We start from the raw sequence: 18,099 nt of genomic DNA, 5'->3' as shown, positions 1-18,099 counted from the left end.
GTTTAATTGGGGGTTATTTATTTATTAAAAATGGAGTAAATATCTTCAAAATTTATCTGCTTGAATTATTTTTTAATACTGACAAACTCATAATTAGGCTATTAATCATTTTAATTCACTGCTTAAAAAAAATCAATAAAACCTAACCCCCAACGCCAAAAAAAAGGGTTTATATTAAATTACCCGCTACACCTCAACAGGTTGAGGGAACTTCATTTAAACGAGAAATCATCCTGCGTGATATGGGTTAATCGTCTCTATGGAAACTGTTTGTCAGAGCGTGAGAAAAATTACGAGCCGAGACAGTAAAAACTCCCCCCAGTTAGTCCACTGATTTAACCTAGTTAACAGTTTCGGACTTTTATCTCTTATAAATTATTAAATCGATGTAGAAACAAGGAAAACTAACTGAAAATGTCGAACGAGGGAAGTGGATCGCAATCGGAAGATTCCTCGAACAGTTCGTCCAGTCAAGTATCCAGTTTTCACGATGGGGTGGATTTGACGCTGTTCGGTAGTTCGGAAGCGACTTTTGCACGTAGTGGTACCGTGGTACGTAGAGGAACCGCGCCGTTTAGGAAAGATCGGGTCGAGTCAACTAGTAGTACTGAAGATGGTAAGTAAATTATGCTAATTTGATACTGATATTTAGTAAACCTAATGAGAAAATGACAATTCAAAAAACTGTTAGTCATCTACATATCTCTCTTATTCTCAGAGTAGCAGGTAGAGCCTTGGATGGAGTTAAGCTTATTAATGCCTCTGAAACATATGTTCTTATATACATCAGATTCCAAAGGTCTTTAAACTTTCGTTACTTGGTTTTGAACTTATTGAGTGCAATACTGACTGAGCATCACGGTTTGAGGTCAATTAGTTACAATAGAAGTTGTCTAACCTTGGCGTGGAGGTCATTTGAGGGTCAACTTGATTATTGTTGATTGGAACTCTTTTGTCTCTTCTTGGACAACGTTTTTTTAACGTGATATCAAAAATTTACCTTGGCGCTTGTCCTGATGGTCATTTAAAGGGCATTATGCTTAATTGTCAATGGAATTTAGTTAAGGCCTTTGAAAATATCAATACTTTTTCAATCCATTGTTTAACTACCCAATAATTTCCAAAGAAGCTTATAATACGTTCAGCAGTAAGAAATTTAACGGTTTTCATATTACGCTAATATAAATAAGTAAAATCAATAAAATGGTTGCAAGAGTTTTTAAAAGCCTTTGATAGTATCAAGATTTTTTCCCTCTATTAAAAAACCACTCAAAGACTCCAAAATCGTTGTATTTTTAACACGATTATAAGGATTTTATGGAAAATTCGTCCCGTACCCTGAAGATCATTCGAAGGTTACATTTATTATTTTCCACTAGAACTTCTGTTTTTATTTTGCATTCTTCTTGGACAACCTTTTTCAATAGGTTATAAACAATTTACCTTGTGCCGACCTTGGCACTTTTCCTGAAGGTCATTTGAAGGGAAACTTGTTTATTTTTTAATGGAATCAGTTTGTTTCTTTGCAGTTTTTATAAACAACCTGTTTTCAACGAGATTTGCATAAGATTAACAGTATCAAGATTTTTCAATCCATGGAAAAACCACTCAGTTACTCGGAAACGTCTGTGTTTATAAGAAAACTTCTAAAGACCTTTTTAGTGAAGAATTTCATTGGCTTTTATTTAAAACTAAAATCAATAAAATCGCCCAGTTAGTTTTTGAAATATTTCGATTTTTCTAAAGCCTTTGACAGTATCAGGATTTTTTTTGGTCCCATTGAAAAATCACTCAATAGCTCCACAACCGTTGTATTTACAAAAAAAACTATATAGACTTAATGGTAAAGAAACTTATCAGCTTTCATATGAAACTAAATTCAGTAAAATCGTTACATGCGTTTTTCAAATATTTCGATTTTTCTACAGCCTGTTACATGAAACTTCACTATATTAAGATTTTCTTAAAGCCTTTGATAGTATCTTGATTTTTTTTTAATAAAAAAACACTCAATGACTGCAAAATCGTTATAGTTACAACTATAAGGACTTTATGGAAAATTCGTCCCGTACCCTGAAGATCATTCGAAGGTCACTTTTATTATTTTCCACTAGAACTTCTGTTTTTATTTTGCATTCTTCTTGGACAACCTTTTTCAATAGGTTATAAACAATTTACCTTGTGCCGAATTTGGCACTTGTCCTGAAGGTGATTTGAAGGGCAACTTGTTTATTTTTTAATGGAATCAGTTTGTTGCTTTGCAGTTTTTATAAACAACCTGTTTTCAACGAGATTTTCATAAGACTAACAGTATCAAGGCTTTTTCATTCATGGAAAAACCACTCAGTTACTCGGAAACGTCTGTGTTTATAAGAAAACTTGTAAAGACCTTTTTAGTGAAGAATTTCATTGGCTTTTATTTAAAACTAAAATCAATAAAATCGCCCAGTTAGTTTTTGAAATATTTCGATTTTTCTAAAGCCTTTGACAGTATCAGGATTTTTTTTGGTTCCATTGAAAAATCACTCTATAGCTCCACAACCGTTGTATTTACAAAAAAAACTATATAGACTTAATGGTAAAGAAACTTATCAGCTTTCATATGAAACTAAATTCAGTAAAATCGTTAGACGCGTTTTTTAAATATTTCGATTTTTCTACAGCCTGTTACATGAAACTTCACTATATTAGGATTTTCTTAAAGCCTTTGATAGTATCTTGATTTTTTTTTAATAAAAAAACACTCAATGACTGCAAAATCGTTATAGTTACAACTATAAGGACTTTATGGAAAATTCGTCCCGTACCCTGAAGGTCATTCGAATGTCACATTTATTATTTTCCACTAAAACTTCTGTTTTTATTTAGCATTCTTCTTGGACAATTTTGCCTTGGACCTTTTTTCAATAGATTATAAACAATTTACCTTGTGCCGAATTTGGCACTTGTCCTGAAGGTCATTTGAAGGGCAACTTGTTTATTTTTTAATGGAATCAGTTTGTTGCTTTGCAGTTTTTATAAACAACCTGTTTTCAACGAGATTTTCATAAGACTAACAGTATCAAGGCTTTTTCATTCATGGAAAAACCACTCAGTTACTCGGAAACGTCTGTGTTTATAAGAAAACTTGTAAAGACCTTTTTAGTGAAGAATTTCATTGGCTTTTATTTAAAACTAAAATCGCCCAGTTAGTTTTTGAAATATTTCGATTTTTCTAAAGCCTTTGACAGTATCAGGATTTTTTTTGGTCCCATTGAAAAATCACTCAATAGCTCCACAACCGTTGTATTTACAAAAAAAACTATATAGACTTAATGGTAAAGAAACTTATCAGCTTTCATATGAAACTAAATTCAGTAAAATCGTTAGACGCGTTTTTAAAATATTTCGATTTTTCTACAGCCTGTTACATGAAACTTCACTATATTAAGATTTTCTTAAAGCCTTTGATAGTATCATGATTTTTTTTTAATAAAAAAACACTCAATGACTGCAAAATCGTTATAGTTACAACTATAAGGACTTTATGGAAAATTCGTCTCGTACCCTGAAGGTCATTCGAATGTCACATTTATTATTTTCCACTAAAACTTCTGTTTTTATTTAGCATTCTTCTTGGACAATTTTGCCTTGGACCTTTTTTCAATAGATTATAAACAATTTACCTTGTGCCGAATTAGGCACTTGTCCTGAAGGTCATTTGAAGGGCAACTTGTTTATTTTTTAATGGAATCAGTTTGTTGCTTTGCAGTTTTTATAAACAACCTGTTTTCAACGAGATTTTCATAAGACTAACAGTATCAAGGCTTTTTCATTGATGGAAAAACCACTCAATAACTCAAAAGCGTCTGTATTTACAAGAAAACTTGTAAAGACCTTTTTAGTGAAGAATTTCATTGGCTTTTATTTAAAACTAAAATCAATAAAATCGCCCAGTTAGTTTTTGAAATATTTCGATTTTTCTAAAGCCTTTAACAGTATCAAGATTTTTTTCTTTTCATTGAAAAACCACTCAATAGCTCCAAAACCGTTGTATTTACAATAAAAACTGTATAGACTTAAAGGTAAAGAAACTCATCAGCTTTCATATGAAACTAAAGTCAGTAAAATCGTTACATGCGTTTTTCAAATATTTCGATTTCTCTAAAGCCTTTGACAGTATCAAGATTTTTTTCAAGTCCAAACAAATGATGATGATGATAATGAGATTTTTTTATACATCTTATAATCAAATGCATAGTTTTCAAAGTCATAAAAAGTAAAATAATCAAACTGTCTAAATTTGCCAAGGTGCCGAAATTAGTGGTGGAATGTCATGATGCAATGGTGAATGTATCGAATATATCAAAGGTGCCAAAATTCAATTGAAATTCAATATTGGGTATTTTTTTTAAATTACATGAGGCTTCACTATATTTAGATGTCAATAAAGCCTTTGACAGTATCAAGGCTTTTCCTCGAGAAACTCGTTTTTGGTGAAAAAACGAGTGAAATAAATTTTTTTCGTGGTACTGGTTTAGCATCTATCTCTCTTTGTCAGACACCAACTGGAATATTTCAGAACAAAAATCTTTTTCAATTTAACAGAATAAAATAGGAAATGCTAGTGTGATCAAAACCAACAGTATCAGAAGCTTGTCTTAAATCCAGAAATACCATTGCACTATCCTAGAGTTCTTAGACGTCGGAATACAGTCAGAAAACACTTTTTTATATTTAAATTTCTTCGTTAGTTTCTCTAACCAATCCAGAAGTCTGACAAAAACATGAATAAAATTAGTATACCGGTATGGTCAACTTTGATGTTCAGTGCGGACCACACAATGTCTTAAATTGTAACAGAAATTACTATAACCAACTGGTGGTGTGAAAGTATCAAAAGCTTGTCCTAGATCCGGGAATACCACTGCATTTTAAGTTACTAGTCAGTGTATACGTCAGTAAATAGCCGTCTTATGATACATTTCCTAAATTATTGTTGAGTGGTTATCTCGGTTTAAATCCTCAAATATAGAAGAAACTTTTGGGCATTTGTTTAAGTACAGAACAGTAGATGAATAAAATTAGTATACCGGTATGGCTATCTTTGATCTTCAGTGCCTTACTTGTTTTTACGGAAATTACTATGATTTATGTAACTTTGAAGGAGTGTATAAACCGCATGGATGACTAGTATATCGGTCCCAGAAAAACGACTAAGAACAGACTTCATAAATTCAATTACTGCTCATTGCTCTATTGGTTGTGTTTGTTTTTTATGTTTATTTTGTAGGAAATAAAGCAGTTATAAAAAAATAAAATATTAATTAAAAAAACAATTTTTTTTTTATAAAATAATTTAGAAGAAATTTCAGGGGGTCACGTCAGGCATGCTACGTAAATAAAATTTTCTATTCGACTTACATGCCAAAGCTGTGATACCGTCGGAAAATGGCAACGCGTACATTTTTTATCATATTAAACCACTCTGGTATGCGGAAAATCCCTGAGTAGCAATCTTCACAGTTTCCCAGCACGAATGGGAAAATTTGATAAATATATGATATATTTTTTTTAAATTATAATCAGTGACTAATTTATTTTAAATTTCCAAAATCCCGGTAAAACTATATCAACTTAGTAGAACGTGAAACATTTTAGGACATTATCAATCTTATCACATAATATAAAGCGCAAAACCTTTGACTCAAATATATCCTTGATAATAATCAGAGTCACTCAGACTCTGCTCTATTTGCTAACGATACAACAACAATCTGATCTTGTTAATAACAATTATTATTAGGTTAATTAATTTATTAATAGATGAATGTACGCCGGCTGAAAAATACCGAAGGGAACCCCAATACCGACACAGTTTGGCAGCAATATCGGAAAGACGGAGTGCAAGGAATTCGCTATCGAACGAATCCGGGAAAACTTACAGGTGAAAATTGAACTTTCTAATTAATTAAATTAGGATGAAATTCATTTTTAGAGCTTGCCAGTCGATGGAGGCCACCTCGGAACTTTCGGAATATTTGAAGCGAACTCTGGAACGAAAAATGACACGCAACGTTTCGCCCGCCAGTTCGAGCTACCTAAGCTGGATCGAGAGTGTCAATAGTGAACATTTTAGTAGCGCTATATCCTCGGAATCTGGTAAATATAACGGTTTAATAGAGAGAGTTTAAGTATTGCAAAAAAACCATTATATTTTATACGTATGTTTACGCACTGGTTTGCCCAACCGGTATACCAAGTGGCACAGGATAAAAGAGACTGCTCTATAACTGCTTCTCTTTTTTTGTAAGCAAAACAAATTGACTTCATTCTGACTTTGGAAAGATCTAGTATGAAATTGATATTGAAAGAATTTACATGAAAAATGGCGTGTTTGCTTGAGTCCTTTAATTGATGTTAAAATAACGTACTTCACTGGTCGAAGTCCTTGAAACTTGAAAATAATTCTTCAAATAGTACTTGTATTCCAATCAAATCAGTACTAATATATAAATAGAGCTTGAAATTCTCAGACTGTTCTTCAGATGTCAGGTTATTGCATAGAAATCAGCAGGTCAGCATAACCCAGGAAGATTCACCAATTGCTAATTATAGTCTTAATGAAGGACCAATTTGCGACTACTCATTCCTCAGATTAATTATAGAAACATATTCTTAATACAAAATAGAATCAGGAAGAATCAAATGAAGGTGAAATTTTCTTTTATTTTATCAGCAAAGTCAATCTATAATTTGTTCTTATTGAATTTTACCGAAAATTGTAGAAAAGAGATTAGAATTAAGACTGAACGATATGTACATCCTCATACATCAAGTCTGAAGATCTCTCTTTAAAGTCTAATCTACAATATGATCCAACTAGAAAAACGAAACTTTTAATTCGAAACATTGTTGTTGAATGTGCTTAAAAAAAGGTCCTAATTAACGATTTTCTTTGCAAGACGTACAATTATTCTTAAATCTAAATAATAAGACTATAGTCCTCTTAAGTTTTAATGAATTTCAACATTTTTCTAAAATATAAATTCCATTTTCTAAAGTTAAACTCATGACGTATACATTCTTTGCTGTATTCAAATTATTCACGAATTTTGCACAAAGCAGTGTTTTGAAAAGAAAGAGAAACTAAATATTCTCACAGCTAATTGGGTTAAAGTCTCTTTTTTCTCTCTCTCTCTCTCTCTCTCTCTATCACATTGTACTTAAATGCATTTAACTGCCTGTAAGAAATTAAAATATTCTTACAGGCAATTGAGTTGGATTGCTCTTCTCTCTCTCTCTATCACATTATACATTAGTGCATTCAACTGCCTGTAAGAAATTGAAATATTCTTACACGCAATTGCAATTGAGTAAGAATCTCTTTTCTCTCTCTCTCTCAGTCACAGGTTCGAATGCACTCAACTGCCTGGAATAAATTAGGATATTCTTACAGGCAATTGAGTTGGACTCTCTTCTCTCTCTCTCTCTCTGTCACAGGTTTGAAGGCACTTAACACACTGAAATAAATTAAGATATTCTTACAGGCAATTGAGTTGGATTGTTTTTTTCTCTCTCTCTATCACATTATACTTTAGTGCATTCAACTGCCTGTAAGAAATTGAAATATTCTTACACGCAATTGCAATTGAGTTAGAATCTCTTTTCTCTCTCTCTATCTCTCGGTCATAGGTTTGGATGCACTCAACTGCCTGGAATAAATTGATATATTCTTACATGCAATTGAGTTAGAATCTCTTTTCTCTCTCTCTCTCTGTCACAGGTTTGAATGCACTTAACTGCCTGGAATAAATTAAGATATTCTTACAGGCAATTGAGTTGGATTGTTTTTTTCTCTCTCTCTATCACATTATACTTTAGTGCATTCAACTGCCTGTAAGAAATTGAAATATTCTTACAGGCAATTGAGTTGAATTGCTCTTCTCTCTCTCTCTATCACATTATACATTAGTGCATTCAACTGCCTGTAAGAAATTGAAATATTCTTACACGCAATTGCAATTGAGTTAGAATCTCTTTTCTCTCTCTCTCTCTGTCACAGGTTCGAATGCACTCAACTGCCTGGAATAGATTAAGGTATTCTTACAGGCAATTGAGTCAGAATCTCTTTTCTCTCTCTCTCTCTCTGTCACAGGTTTGAATACAATCAACTGCCTGGAATAAATTAGGATATTCTTACAGGCAATTGAGTTGGAATCTCTTCTCTCTCTCTCTCTCTGTCACAGGTTTGAATGCACTTAACTGCCTGGAATAAATTAGGATCTTCTTACAGGCAATTGAGTTGGACTCTCTTCTCTCTCTCTCTCTGTCACAGGTTTGAATGCACTTAACTGCCTGGAATAATTTAAGATATTCTTACAGGTAATTGAGTTGGACTCTCGTCTCTCTCTCTCTCTCTCTATCACATTATACATTAGTGCATTCAACTGCCTGTAAGATATTAAAATATTCTTACAGGCAATTAGAGTTAAAATCTCTTTTCTCTCTCTCTCTCTCTGTCACAGGTTCGAATGCACTCAACTGCCTGGAATAAATTAAGATATTCTTACAGGCGCAATTGAGCTGGACTTTCTTCTCTCTCTCTCTATCACATTATACTTTAGTGCATTCAACTGCCTGTAAGAAATTGAAATATTCTTACAGGCAATTGAGTTGGATTGCTCTTCTCTCTCTCTCTATCACATTATACATTAGTGCATTCAACTGCCTGTAAGAAATTGAAATATTCTTACACGCAATTGCAATTGAGTTAGAATCTCTTTTCTCTCTCTCTATCTCTCGGTCATAGGTTTGAATGCACCCAACTGCCTGAAATAAATTAAGATATTCTTACAGGCAATTGAGTTGGACTCTCTTCTCTCTCTCTCTATCACATTAGACTTTAGTGCATTCAACTGCCTGTAAGAAATTGAAATATTCTTACAGGCAATTGAGTTAGAATCTCTTTTTCTCTCTCTCTCTGTCACAGGTTTGAATGCACTCAACTGCCTGGAATAAATTAAGATATTCTTACAGGCAATTGATTTGGAGTCTCTTTTCTCTCTCTCTCTCTATCACATTATACTTTAGTGCATTCAACTGCCTGTAAGAAATTGAAATATTCTTACAGGCAATTGAGTTAGAATTTCTTTTCTCTCTCTCTCTCTCTCTGTCCCATTCTATTGACCTGAAAGAAATTAAAATATTATTCCAAGGAATTTAGCTGGAGTCTCTGTACTCTCTCTCTATCACATTGTACATAAGTGCATTCATTTGCCTGTAAGAAATTGAAATATTCTTACAGGCAATTGAGTTAGAATCTCTTTTTCTCTCTCTCTGTCACAGGTTTAAATGCACTCAACTGCCTGGAAGAAATTTAGATATTCTTACAGGAAATTAAGTTAGAATCTCTTTTCTCTCTCTCTCTCTCTCTCTCTCTGTCACAGGTCTGAATGCACTCAACTGCCTGGAAGAAATTAAGAAATTTTTACAGGCAATTGAGTTGGACTCTCTTCTCTCTCTCTCTCTCTCTCTCTCTCTATCACATTGTACTTAAGTGCATTCAACTGCCTGGAAGAAATTAAGATATTCTTATAGGCAATTAAGTTTTTTTTTCTCTCTTTCTATCACATTGTACTTAAATGCATTCAATTGCCTGGAAGAAATTAAAATTTTCTTCTAGGAATCTAAAGGGAAATACACAAAGTCTCGGTCTCAAAAGTATTTATTACTTTTATCAGTAGGTTACACGGGTTTCGCTTATATTAAGAGCATCATCAGACCTCAAAAATCGACTACAAACAGTACTTACGTTACAGTCACATTATACGCACAATATACGCGTATAATGTGACCGTACTAAAGCTTTGAGTATTTTTAAGGTCTGATGATGCTCTTAATATGAGCGAAACACGTGTAACCTACTATTAGAATTAATAAATACTTTTGAGAAAAAGACTTTGCGTAAATCCCTTTAGATTATTGAATCTAGGTCTCTTTGAGAAAATGGACGACTTCTTTCAATTCTTCTAGGAAGTTGAGTTAGAATCTCTTTTCTCTCTCTCTGTCACAGGCTTGAATGCACTTAATTAAAGCTCTTTATAGTGCAAAAAACTATATTTACGAATAATACGAATAAAAAAATGTTTTTAATTTATCTTCCCTAGCATGTATGCAAACACAATATTTTAATTAATTAACGGGCCTAACACCTTAATATATGACATTTTATTTGAATTATTTGCAAGTTTCCAGCCTACAATTCTTATCTTGGCGTCAATCTTTAATGAACAATCAGGCATAACTTAAATGGCTACGATTAATTTAATTTTTTTTCGTCTAATTCAGGTCAAGACGCCGACAGTAAAGTGGGAGAGTGGAATAACTTTTGGTTAAATTACAGCACGGCCCGTCTAAGGCATTTATCGACTGAAGAAACTTTTGGTTCGGAAATACGTTCGGATCCAGAAGAGAATTCGGACGATCATAAGAGCGATGACAGTAATCCAAAAGATTCGACCGATAAGAACTCTTTGGAATGTGTAACGTTAACAATAGAGGAGGTATGTATGTTCATTAAGGATCAAGAAGAGTCCTCCTGCCTTAAGGATGTACTGGATTTAATAAAATTAACTTAAAGTTCAAAGGTAGAGAAGAATATTTGATGGTAGAGTAGCTAACTTCATGAACCTATTATAAAACACTGCTGAACGCAAAGGGAATAGTAACCAGGCAAGATAGTACACATACAAAGTCAGTACCAACTCATAAGCCAATTTTAGCTCTGTCTATACACCAATTTCTTTTATGCATGCTTAATATATCTGGTTTAACAATTAAGAGAAACTCTATTATATCATTCTCTTCTTGTGACTAATATTTGTGATTATATGTTAATAGGTTATTTGCCGCACTCACGACCTATATAAAAATACAAAATTTAATTTCGAGAAAACAGATTCGATTTTTGCTAATGGAAATGGATTAAAGACTTAGAGGCTTTACACTGGATTTTGCCTGAATCCAGCTTCCATTAGGTCCCATTTAATATTTCGTAACAAGCAAAATCCGGTGTGCTTATGAAAAATATGTTAAAATACCTGACTGGATGGACTATATTATTTTTCAGTCGATAAAAGAGTAAATATTGTCCAGATGAAGTGGAACAATGGCCTCTCATTTCTTCCAGATATTTAGGGAAGGTCATTTTTTTCCAGTAGAATGCCTGGAAGAAACTTTTTTATCCAACATTTGCTAAAAACATTTTTAGTGTTTAAAAGCAGTAATCTTTGGGATGACCTTGTACATAACTCCACTTCTAGTTCTTATAATGTTGTCATATTTATTTTAGAACTCACTTTGGAGTTTTCTGATGCTTATATCGAAAAAATTAAGGAAATCCATGCACTAGGAATTTTTTTATCTAACATTTTGTCAAGGCATGTTTAGCGTTGTGCAGGTACACAAAATAAGCGTGTCTATATTTTCACTTCAACGTAAATGTCAGCAATTTGCCGATGACACCCATGTAATGTGGTTTTGGCATAATAAGCTGTGAATGCAGATCTTCATAGACTTATGCTCAACTTATACGGTTTTGAGTTGTTACCACATGTGAGATATTCGTGGAGATGTTCACATGTTGGGCGGCAAAGTTCCACCCAATTGTATTTTTTGCTAGAAAAGGAATATACTTATCACTGATGCATTGTTCCAGGATTTCGCATTGGAACACTTGTTCAAATCTATAGTATGCTTAACAATGTGAAAAGATAAAAATCAAGCAGATATAGATAGAAATTACCAAAGAAATAAGTGTTTACTAGTTTTCCCAAGTAAACACTAGACATGCCATGACAAAATGTTGGATAAAAAAGTTTCTAGATTTCTTCCAGGCATTCTACTGGAAAAAATGTCCTCCACTAAATAACTGGAAGAAATGAGTATTAAATTCAACTTCCTGGAATAAATAAGAAATTGCTCCTAATATCTGGAATATGACTTTTAAGGCTATTTTTCCACTTCATCTGGACAATATTCACTCTTTTAACAGTCATTAATTTTCAGGTATTTTACGTCCAATTTGCATTTAAAAAAAAAAAAACCCTCTAAGAAAACTATTAAAACAAGGCATTAATTTAGCTATTCTTGCCTGTCCACGACTCCCACAAAAAATCAGATGTATTTAAATCAGGTAGTCTCGCAGGCCAGCAGCATCCTCCAAAAAGAAATTAATAAGTTGTATGAAAAGGGGTTCCGTAATAAAAAAGTGACTTTTCAAGGAGATAAAGAAGTTAAATAGGGATAGGGTGAGAAGGTTTATCGTCTATAGTTCCGCTACTGAAAATTAAATTAATTATTTTCTCTGACAGTTTGGAATATGTGTGGTCCATTGGAGATAGTCACATGTTGGGCGCCAAAATTCCACCCACTTTTTCAAACTCGAATTTCTACTAAGAAAGAAATAAATTATTATCCTCCTCTAAGGATTTCTATAAATATTCCTACAGGAATAAAACCACTAAACTTTTACATAAGACTTTTTAAAGTTTAGTTTATAGTATTTTTAGTTTTTAGGCAGTTACAGCTAATGGCGGGTGAGCATTCTCCAATTGCCTGGAATAAATTTAAAAATTGACATCCAGGCAGTTAAAGTCACGTTTTCAATAATTTTCCAGCTAGTTAAAGTCCATTTTCTCTTTTCCAAGCACTTAAATACGACGTGGCAAAATGTTTGTTGCAAATGTGTTGACGTGGCATGGCATTTATACCTTGAATTATTATCGCATTATTAAAATGGCACCAGTGCCGAGACTTATGTTCCCATTGACCTAATATGTGATATCAGATGCAGCACATGATTCTCAAAGAGTATAGTGAGTTTCTAAGTATTCCCAGGGGCCATCAAGGTTTCCCGATCTAACTATTTTAGACTATTACTTATGGGGACAAATTAAAGACACTATGTGTAAAACAAGGGCCACAACAAGTGGTCTAAGGTTTTGGTTTTTGTTCTCGTTCTTTTAGATTTTTTAGTGAAACACCTTGTATATGTATAATAATAAATATAGTTATACTTAACAATTATACATTACAGATGCAAGAAACTATAAGATGTTCGCAAAGGATAACAGAAATCTTACAAACGGCACTGAGGAGGTCAGATACGGAGGAGGGTTCGAATGAATCGTACTATTCCCAACAGCACTCAAATAAAGTATAAATTTTTTTTTGTGCAAACAATAGATTAAGTTCATCTTTTTAAGAATTCCGCGCCATCAGACGAAGTACCAGCGATCACGATCCTAAACAATCGGGAACGTTCTATATCCTGTGTCGAAACGCAACGTCAAAAAATGATGCTTAAACCAGCCGTACAACAGCAGTCTTCTAGTACTAGTTGCATAGATGCTATTTTAAATAATAGCGTCACTGATATCTTTAGGAAAGTTATTGCCAGAAGAAGAGAAGTCACTTCGTCTGAGACCGATAATCGGTCTGTATCTAGGAGTAGTTTTTCGGAATGGAGTGGACGATAGAGTTAGAACTGTGTGAACATTTAGAGATGTTTAATGTGCTCGATTTTTAATTATAATATGGTGTAACTTTTGTGAGACAAAAATATTACTTGAATAAGCAATGTACAATTCATATGCATAACTTAAATGTATATGATACAGTTGTCGATTATGTTATAATTAAGAGTTTTAAATACGGTAAGACAAATAAAAATATTTATAATTTTTTTTTTAAATATTAAATGACTGATCGTTGCCTCCTGAGTTTGTATTAAGTTTTATACTATATTAAATTATGTAATTTGTGTAACGGTTTTGATGGAATTAGGTCGAAATAAATTATCAAACTTATATTTGGTTTATGTTTCATCTGGATTAAACGTATGTGGGACTAAAATTTAAGAGAATAGTAACAATATTTTGTTGAAACTAGGGGCCTGCATAAAGACATTTATATAAACTTTGCCCATTTAAATCAGGTGCGCTAGCATCAAAAACAACTCTTAACTTGCTAGTAGAGCTATCTGGTTTGAGAACACAATAGTAAGACCGTAAGCATCCAATATTTTTCGAAATATCAATGGGATACATATGTCCCAAATCAAGATATTCTTTTAAACATTCATTATACTTATTGTAAAGAGAGTTATTTTTTAAGAGCTTTCTTTCAAGAGATAAAAACCTTTGCAGTGCTATATCTCGGGATCCAATAAAGGAGGGTTCCGACACCTTGAACGGTAGTTCAACAATATATTTGCCATCATTATTTCTAAAAGTGGTCTTTTCATAATGCTCCTCAACCAAAACATCATTTAAAGATAACTGAGAGCTCTTCAATTTCCCAAAATTGTTTTATAGTGTCTTCGAGATTATTAACAGAGGTTAAATAAGTATTACTAGAGGGAGCGGATTTTGATAGGTGGAGGTAGAAACATTACCCATAACAATCCATCCAAAAGAGGTATCTAGTACTACAGGTTTATCTAGTGACATAGAGAGAGAATTTCCGCTTAGTAAATGTACAAAAATATCAGCACCTAAGAGCATGTCTATGGGTCGAGATTCATAAAATTTTGAGTCAGCGAGAGATAAATAAGAAAAATTATTATAATAATCTTGAAGGAGAGAGCCAGTAGGATGATTATTACATATTTTGGGCAAAATAATAAAATCGAATGTATTGGAGGGGTTGAGTTTTCCTACTGGCTTAAAAGTACATGAGACACCACCTGTAGCCCGTAAGTGAGTTTGACCGATACCGTTTATATCCAGAGAAAGAGAATATACCTTAATAGACCTAATTTTTTTAAACATTTCGAGGTTATAAAATTACTTTGAGAGGCGCTATCTAGAAGAGCTCGAACAGGTTTATATACAGATCGTGTTAGTGAGGTACGTATTACCCAAAATAATGGTAACACCGCTTGGTTGCGGCTTGCAGGCGGCGGATTTTTTCGGTTTTTATTTTTTGAACCGGGAGTCAGCAGACCTCACTATGCTGTGTTACTGCACGTTGCATTAATAATTTTTGAGCGTCATTTTTGTGTTTTTTTCACTATGGCTGTTTATACCCCTTCCGAAAGAGTGCAACTAATTAAATGGTTTTATGGAGGCAATTCGGCAGTACAATGTAGAGATTTGTTTTCAGTGACATTTGAGAATAGACCGATTCCTTGTGCAAAAACGGTTTAAATGTGGTTACACATTTTGAGACATCTTTTTATCTTCAAGATTGTAAAAAATGCCACACAAAACGTCAAGAACCACCTGTTGAAGTGGTCCAAGATATAGAATGGCGGAAAGAAATGGTTTGCAGTACCCTAGAAATTCAGGAAATATTCCCTGAAGACCAGTGGCGAAGAATGGAATTTTGTTTAACCATGATGGAAAAGGCAAATGAAAACGAATATTTTTTTAAAAATATTTTGTTTTCTGATGAATCTTCTTTTCCATTACATGGCAAGCACAATCCTTCCATTGTTCGTTATTGGTCTCAGGAAAACGAGCACAGAAGTTTTCAATTTCGTACCCAGTATCCTCAGAAATTGAATGCTTGGGCAGTTATTTTGGGCGACAATGTTATAGGGCCGTTTTTTATTGATGGTACTTTAAAAGTACCTTGAGTTGCTGCAAAACCAAGTTCTTCCTGCCATTCAAATCCTACCTGATGTAGACCTGGGATCGGTTTATTTTCAGCAAGATGACTGTCCTGCTCATAACGCGGCTAGGGTAAATGGATTTTTAACAAATACTTTTCCTAACCGCCTTATTAGTGGGACTGGCGATATTAAATGGACTCCTAGATCTCCAGATTTGTCTCCAAATGACTTTTATCTGTGGGGTTACCTTCAGCAGATCATTTACAAGCATGAATTTAGTAGGCCAACAAATTTAGAGGAGTTGCGAAATAAAATTGTCGAAGATGCCATTTCCATTTTACCTGAAACTCTTTTAGAGGTGCGAAGTAGCTTTTACGATAGGTTAAGTTTTTGTTTAGCGAAAGAAGGCGGTTTATTTGAGCTTCTTATTTAAAAAATGATATGTTGTTAAGTTTGTTTATTAGACTTTTATTTCTGATTTTTATTAGAGTTGATATTTAATTTTTTATTAGAATAACGCTTTAATTTTCATTATGCAAAACCTAGCATATTAAACATTTTAAAACATTTTCGGTTTTACACATTGTCATGTCTGTAAAACCCGCATTAGAATAAATATTTTAAAAATGCCTGGATTTTCGCGTAATATTTTGGGACATTTTGTCGCCAAACGACGCAACTCCCACGAAAGTCAGATGTTTACTAATCCCGTCCTCGGGCCGGCCGCGGCGGTGCTCTGTCGCAGGCACTCGTACACGCGCGACGTTGCAAAATTTCGCCTCTATGCGGTTTCCTATAAGTAACGAACGAAAACACGATCTGTATACATACCCATTGCATCGCGGACTTCGATAATAGTAGTGGCTAATAATACTGTGCTAGAAATATTTGAGACTAGTGAGACTGTGGTGGACGTATTACTTGAGGAGAGATGAACATTTCTTTGAGATCCAGAGTTACTATTAATGACTGGAGGAGTATCCATATGTAAGAGTGTGTGATGTTTTTTAGAGCAAATTTGACACACTGCTGTGCCAGGACGGGTGTTTCGTACCCAAACAATTACTGCACCATCTTTTTTCTTTTATAAGAGAAAATCTCTTCCCTGGACTTTTTGCATTAAAAATTGGCAATTATATATGAGATGATCCTGAAGACATAACTGACAGGACATTTTCTTATTTATTGCACTGTTTCTCTGATTTTGTTTTCAGTTTACGACAAAACTAGAAGTAGGTTTTGCTTTATACTGAGAGTGATTATTTGGTTTTTTATCATTGAGTTTAAAATGCGTCTTTGGTTTCTTATATTCTAACCTTTTAACAGAGCTATTATATTAAAAAACAGTGTCTAATGCTGGACATTGTTTATTTAAAAAACTGACAAGTATTTGAAAGTTGTTATGTAAGTTTTCATCTTTCACTAATTCTGAACCACATTCTAATTCAAAACGAGTAGCAGTCACTTGATCCAATCGATCCATTAACATATTAAATAAAATAAAATCCCAGAACTTGACAGGGTAACCTACATTTTCTAAAACTGAGATATTTTCCAAAAAAGTATCCACTAATAATCGTAAAGGAGCAGAGATATCTAGCTGAGGAATTCGAACAGTTGATTAAATAGAGAGCTAGTGAGTATCAGCAATGAAACGCTTATTATCATTCCTAGCTTTTAATGCATTATAGGCAACTATATAATTTTGGCCTGTCAATGGTGTACATTTAACGAGAGAGAGAGAGGAGCGTTTTTTAAATACTAACCAAATAATTAAACTTTTTAATATTAATGATAGAGTCATTATTGTGAATCAAAGAGTCGTACATATCAATAAAGCCATGTTTTCAAATCTCCAGTTTGCCGCTTTAAAATTTGTTTTTATTCAGTATTTTACCAATTTTTGATAAGCGTAGTATCTATTTGTCTTATACTTTTAGTCTTCGACCTGATGATGCGATAAGATTGTAATCGCGATACCGGTCGTCATAATAAAAAAGGAATTTCTGCCCTATTTGCTTGCAAATGCCTATATTGAATTTGAGTTATGGCGTTCCAAAGAAATTTGACAGTATTCCCATTCTTGTCTTGCAGAGGCTTCTGAAGCCTTAAAATCTTACAGGATAAAAGAGATTATCAGTAAGAAATCCTGAAAGCACAAAACTTACTGATTACTGATACACAAGAAACCGAAACTTCCAAGACTAGTAGCATTTTTTTATAACTTTTGTTGGCTCATAACAATCCTCTCTGAATACCCATCTTTTTTAAAAACTATACAGCTCTTAAGCCTCCATTGAGCCTTTAGTCCTAAAAATTTCAAGTCGCCTAAAGGTCTTGAATTTGAGTTATGGCGTTTCAAAGAAATTGGACAGTATGCCCATTCTTGTTTTGCAGAGGCTTCTAAAGCATTAAAATCTTACAGGATAAAAGCGATAAATAGTAAGAAATCCTGGACTAAGACAAGTCATGAAGTGACTTGAAATGAGTCTTTGAAAGCA

At 33.5% G+C, this 18,099-nt stretch overlaps 1 protein-coding gene across 1 annotated transcript; it reads left to right on the top strand.

Moving 5' to 3' along the window:
* Positions 1 to 158: 158 nt before the first annotated feature.
* LOC126745131 (uncharacterized) lies at positions 159 to 13,797 on the top strand. The gene is made up of 6 exons (XM_050452854.1): positions 159 to 616; positions 5,806 to 5,926; positions 5,978 to 6,141; positions 10,330 to 10,544; positions 13,079 to 13,198; positions 13,248 to 13,797. The coding sequence occupies exons 1-6, from the start codon at positions 415 to 417 to the stop codon at positions 13,518 to 13,520; spliced, it is 1,095 nt and encodes a 364-aa protein (XP_050308811.1). The 5' UTR covers positions 159 to 414; the 3' UTR covers positions 13,521 to 13,797.
* Positions 13,798 to 18,099: the final 4,302 nt, after the last annotated feature.

This window comes from Anthonomus grandis, chromosome 15 (assembly GCF_022605725.1).
Source record: "Anthonomus grandis grandis chromosome 15, icAntGran1.3, whole genome shotgun sequence".
In the NCBI taxonomy this organism is placed as follows: domain Eukaryota; kingdom Metazoa; phylum Arthropoda; class Insecta; order Coleoptera; family Curculionidae; genus Anthonomus; species Anthonomus grandis.
This window is presented reverse-complemented; position numbering and strand designations above follow the sequence as displayed.

What these genes read in the sequence shown, in the direction of transcription:
- LOC126745131 (XM_050452854.1), top strand. Translation starts at nt 415, where the DNA reads ATGTCGAACGAGGGAAGTGGATCGCAATCGGAAGATTCCTCGAACAGT. An exon ending in TAACGTTAACAATAGAGGAG is followed by an intron (nt 10,545 to 13,078) that starts GTATGTATGTTC and finishes TATACATTACAG; the next exon opens with ATGCAAGAAACTATAAGATG. An exon ending in CCCAACAGCACTCAAATAAA is followed by an intron (nt 13,199 to 13,247) that starts GTATAAATTTTT and finishes CATCTTTTTAAG; the next exon opens with AATTCCGCGCCATCAGACGA.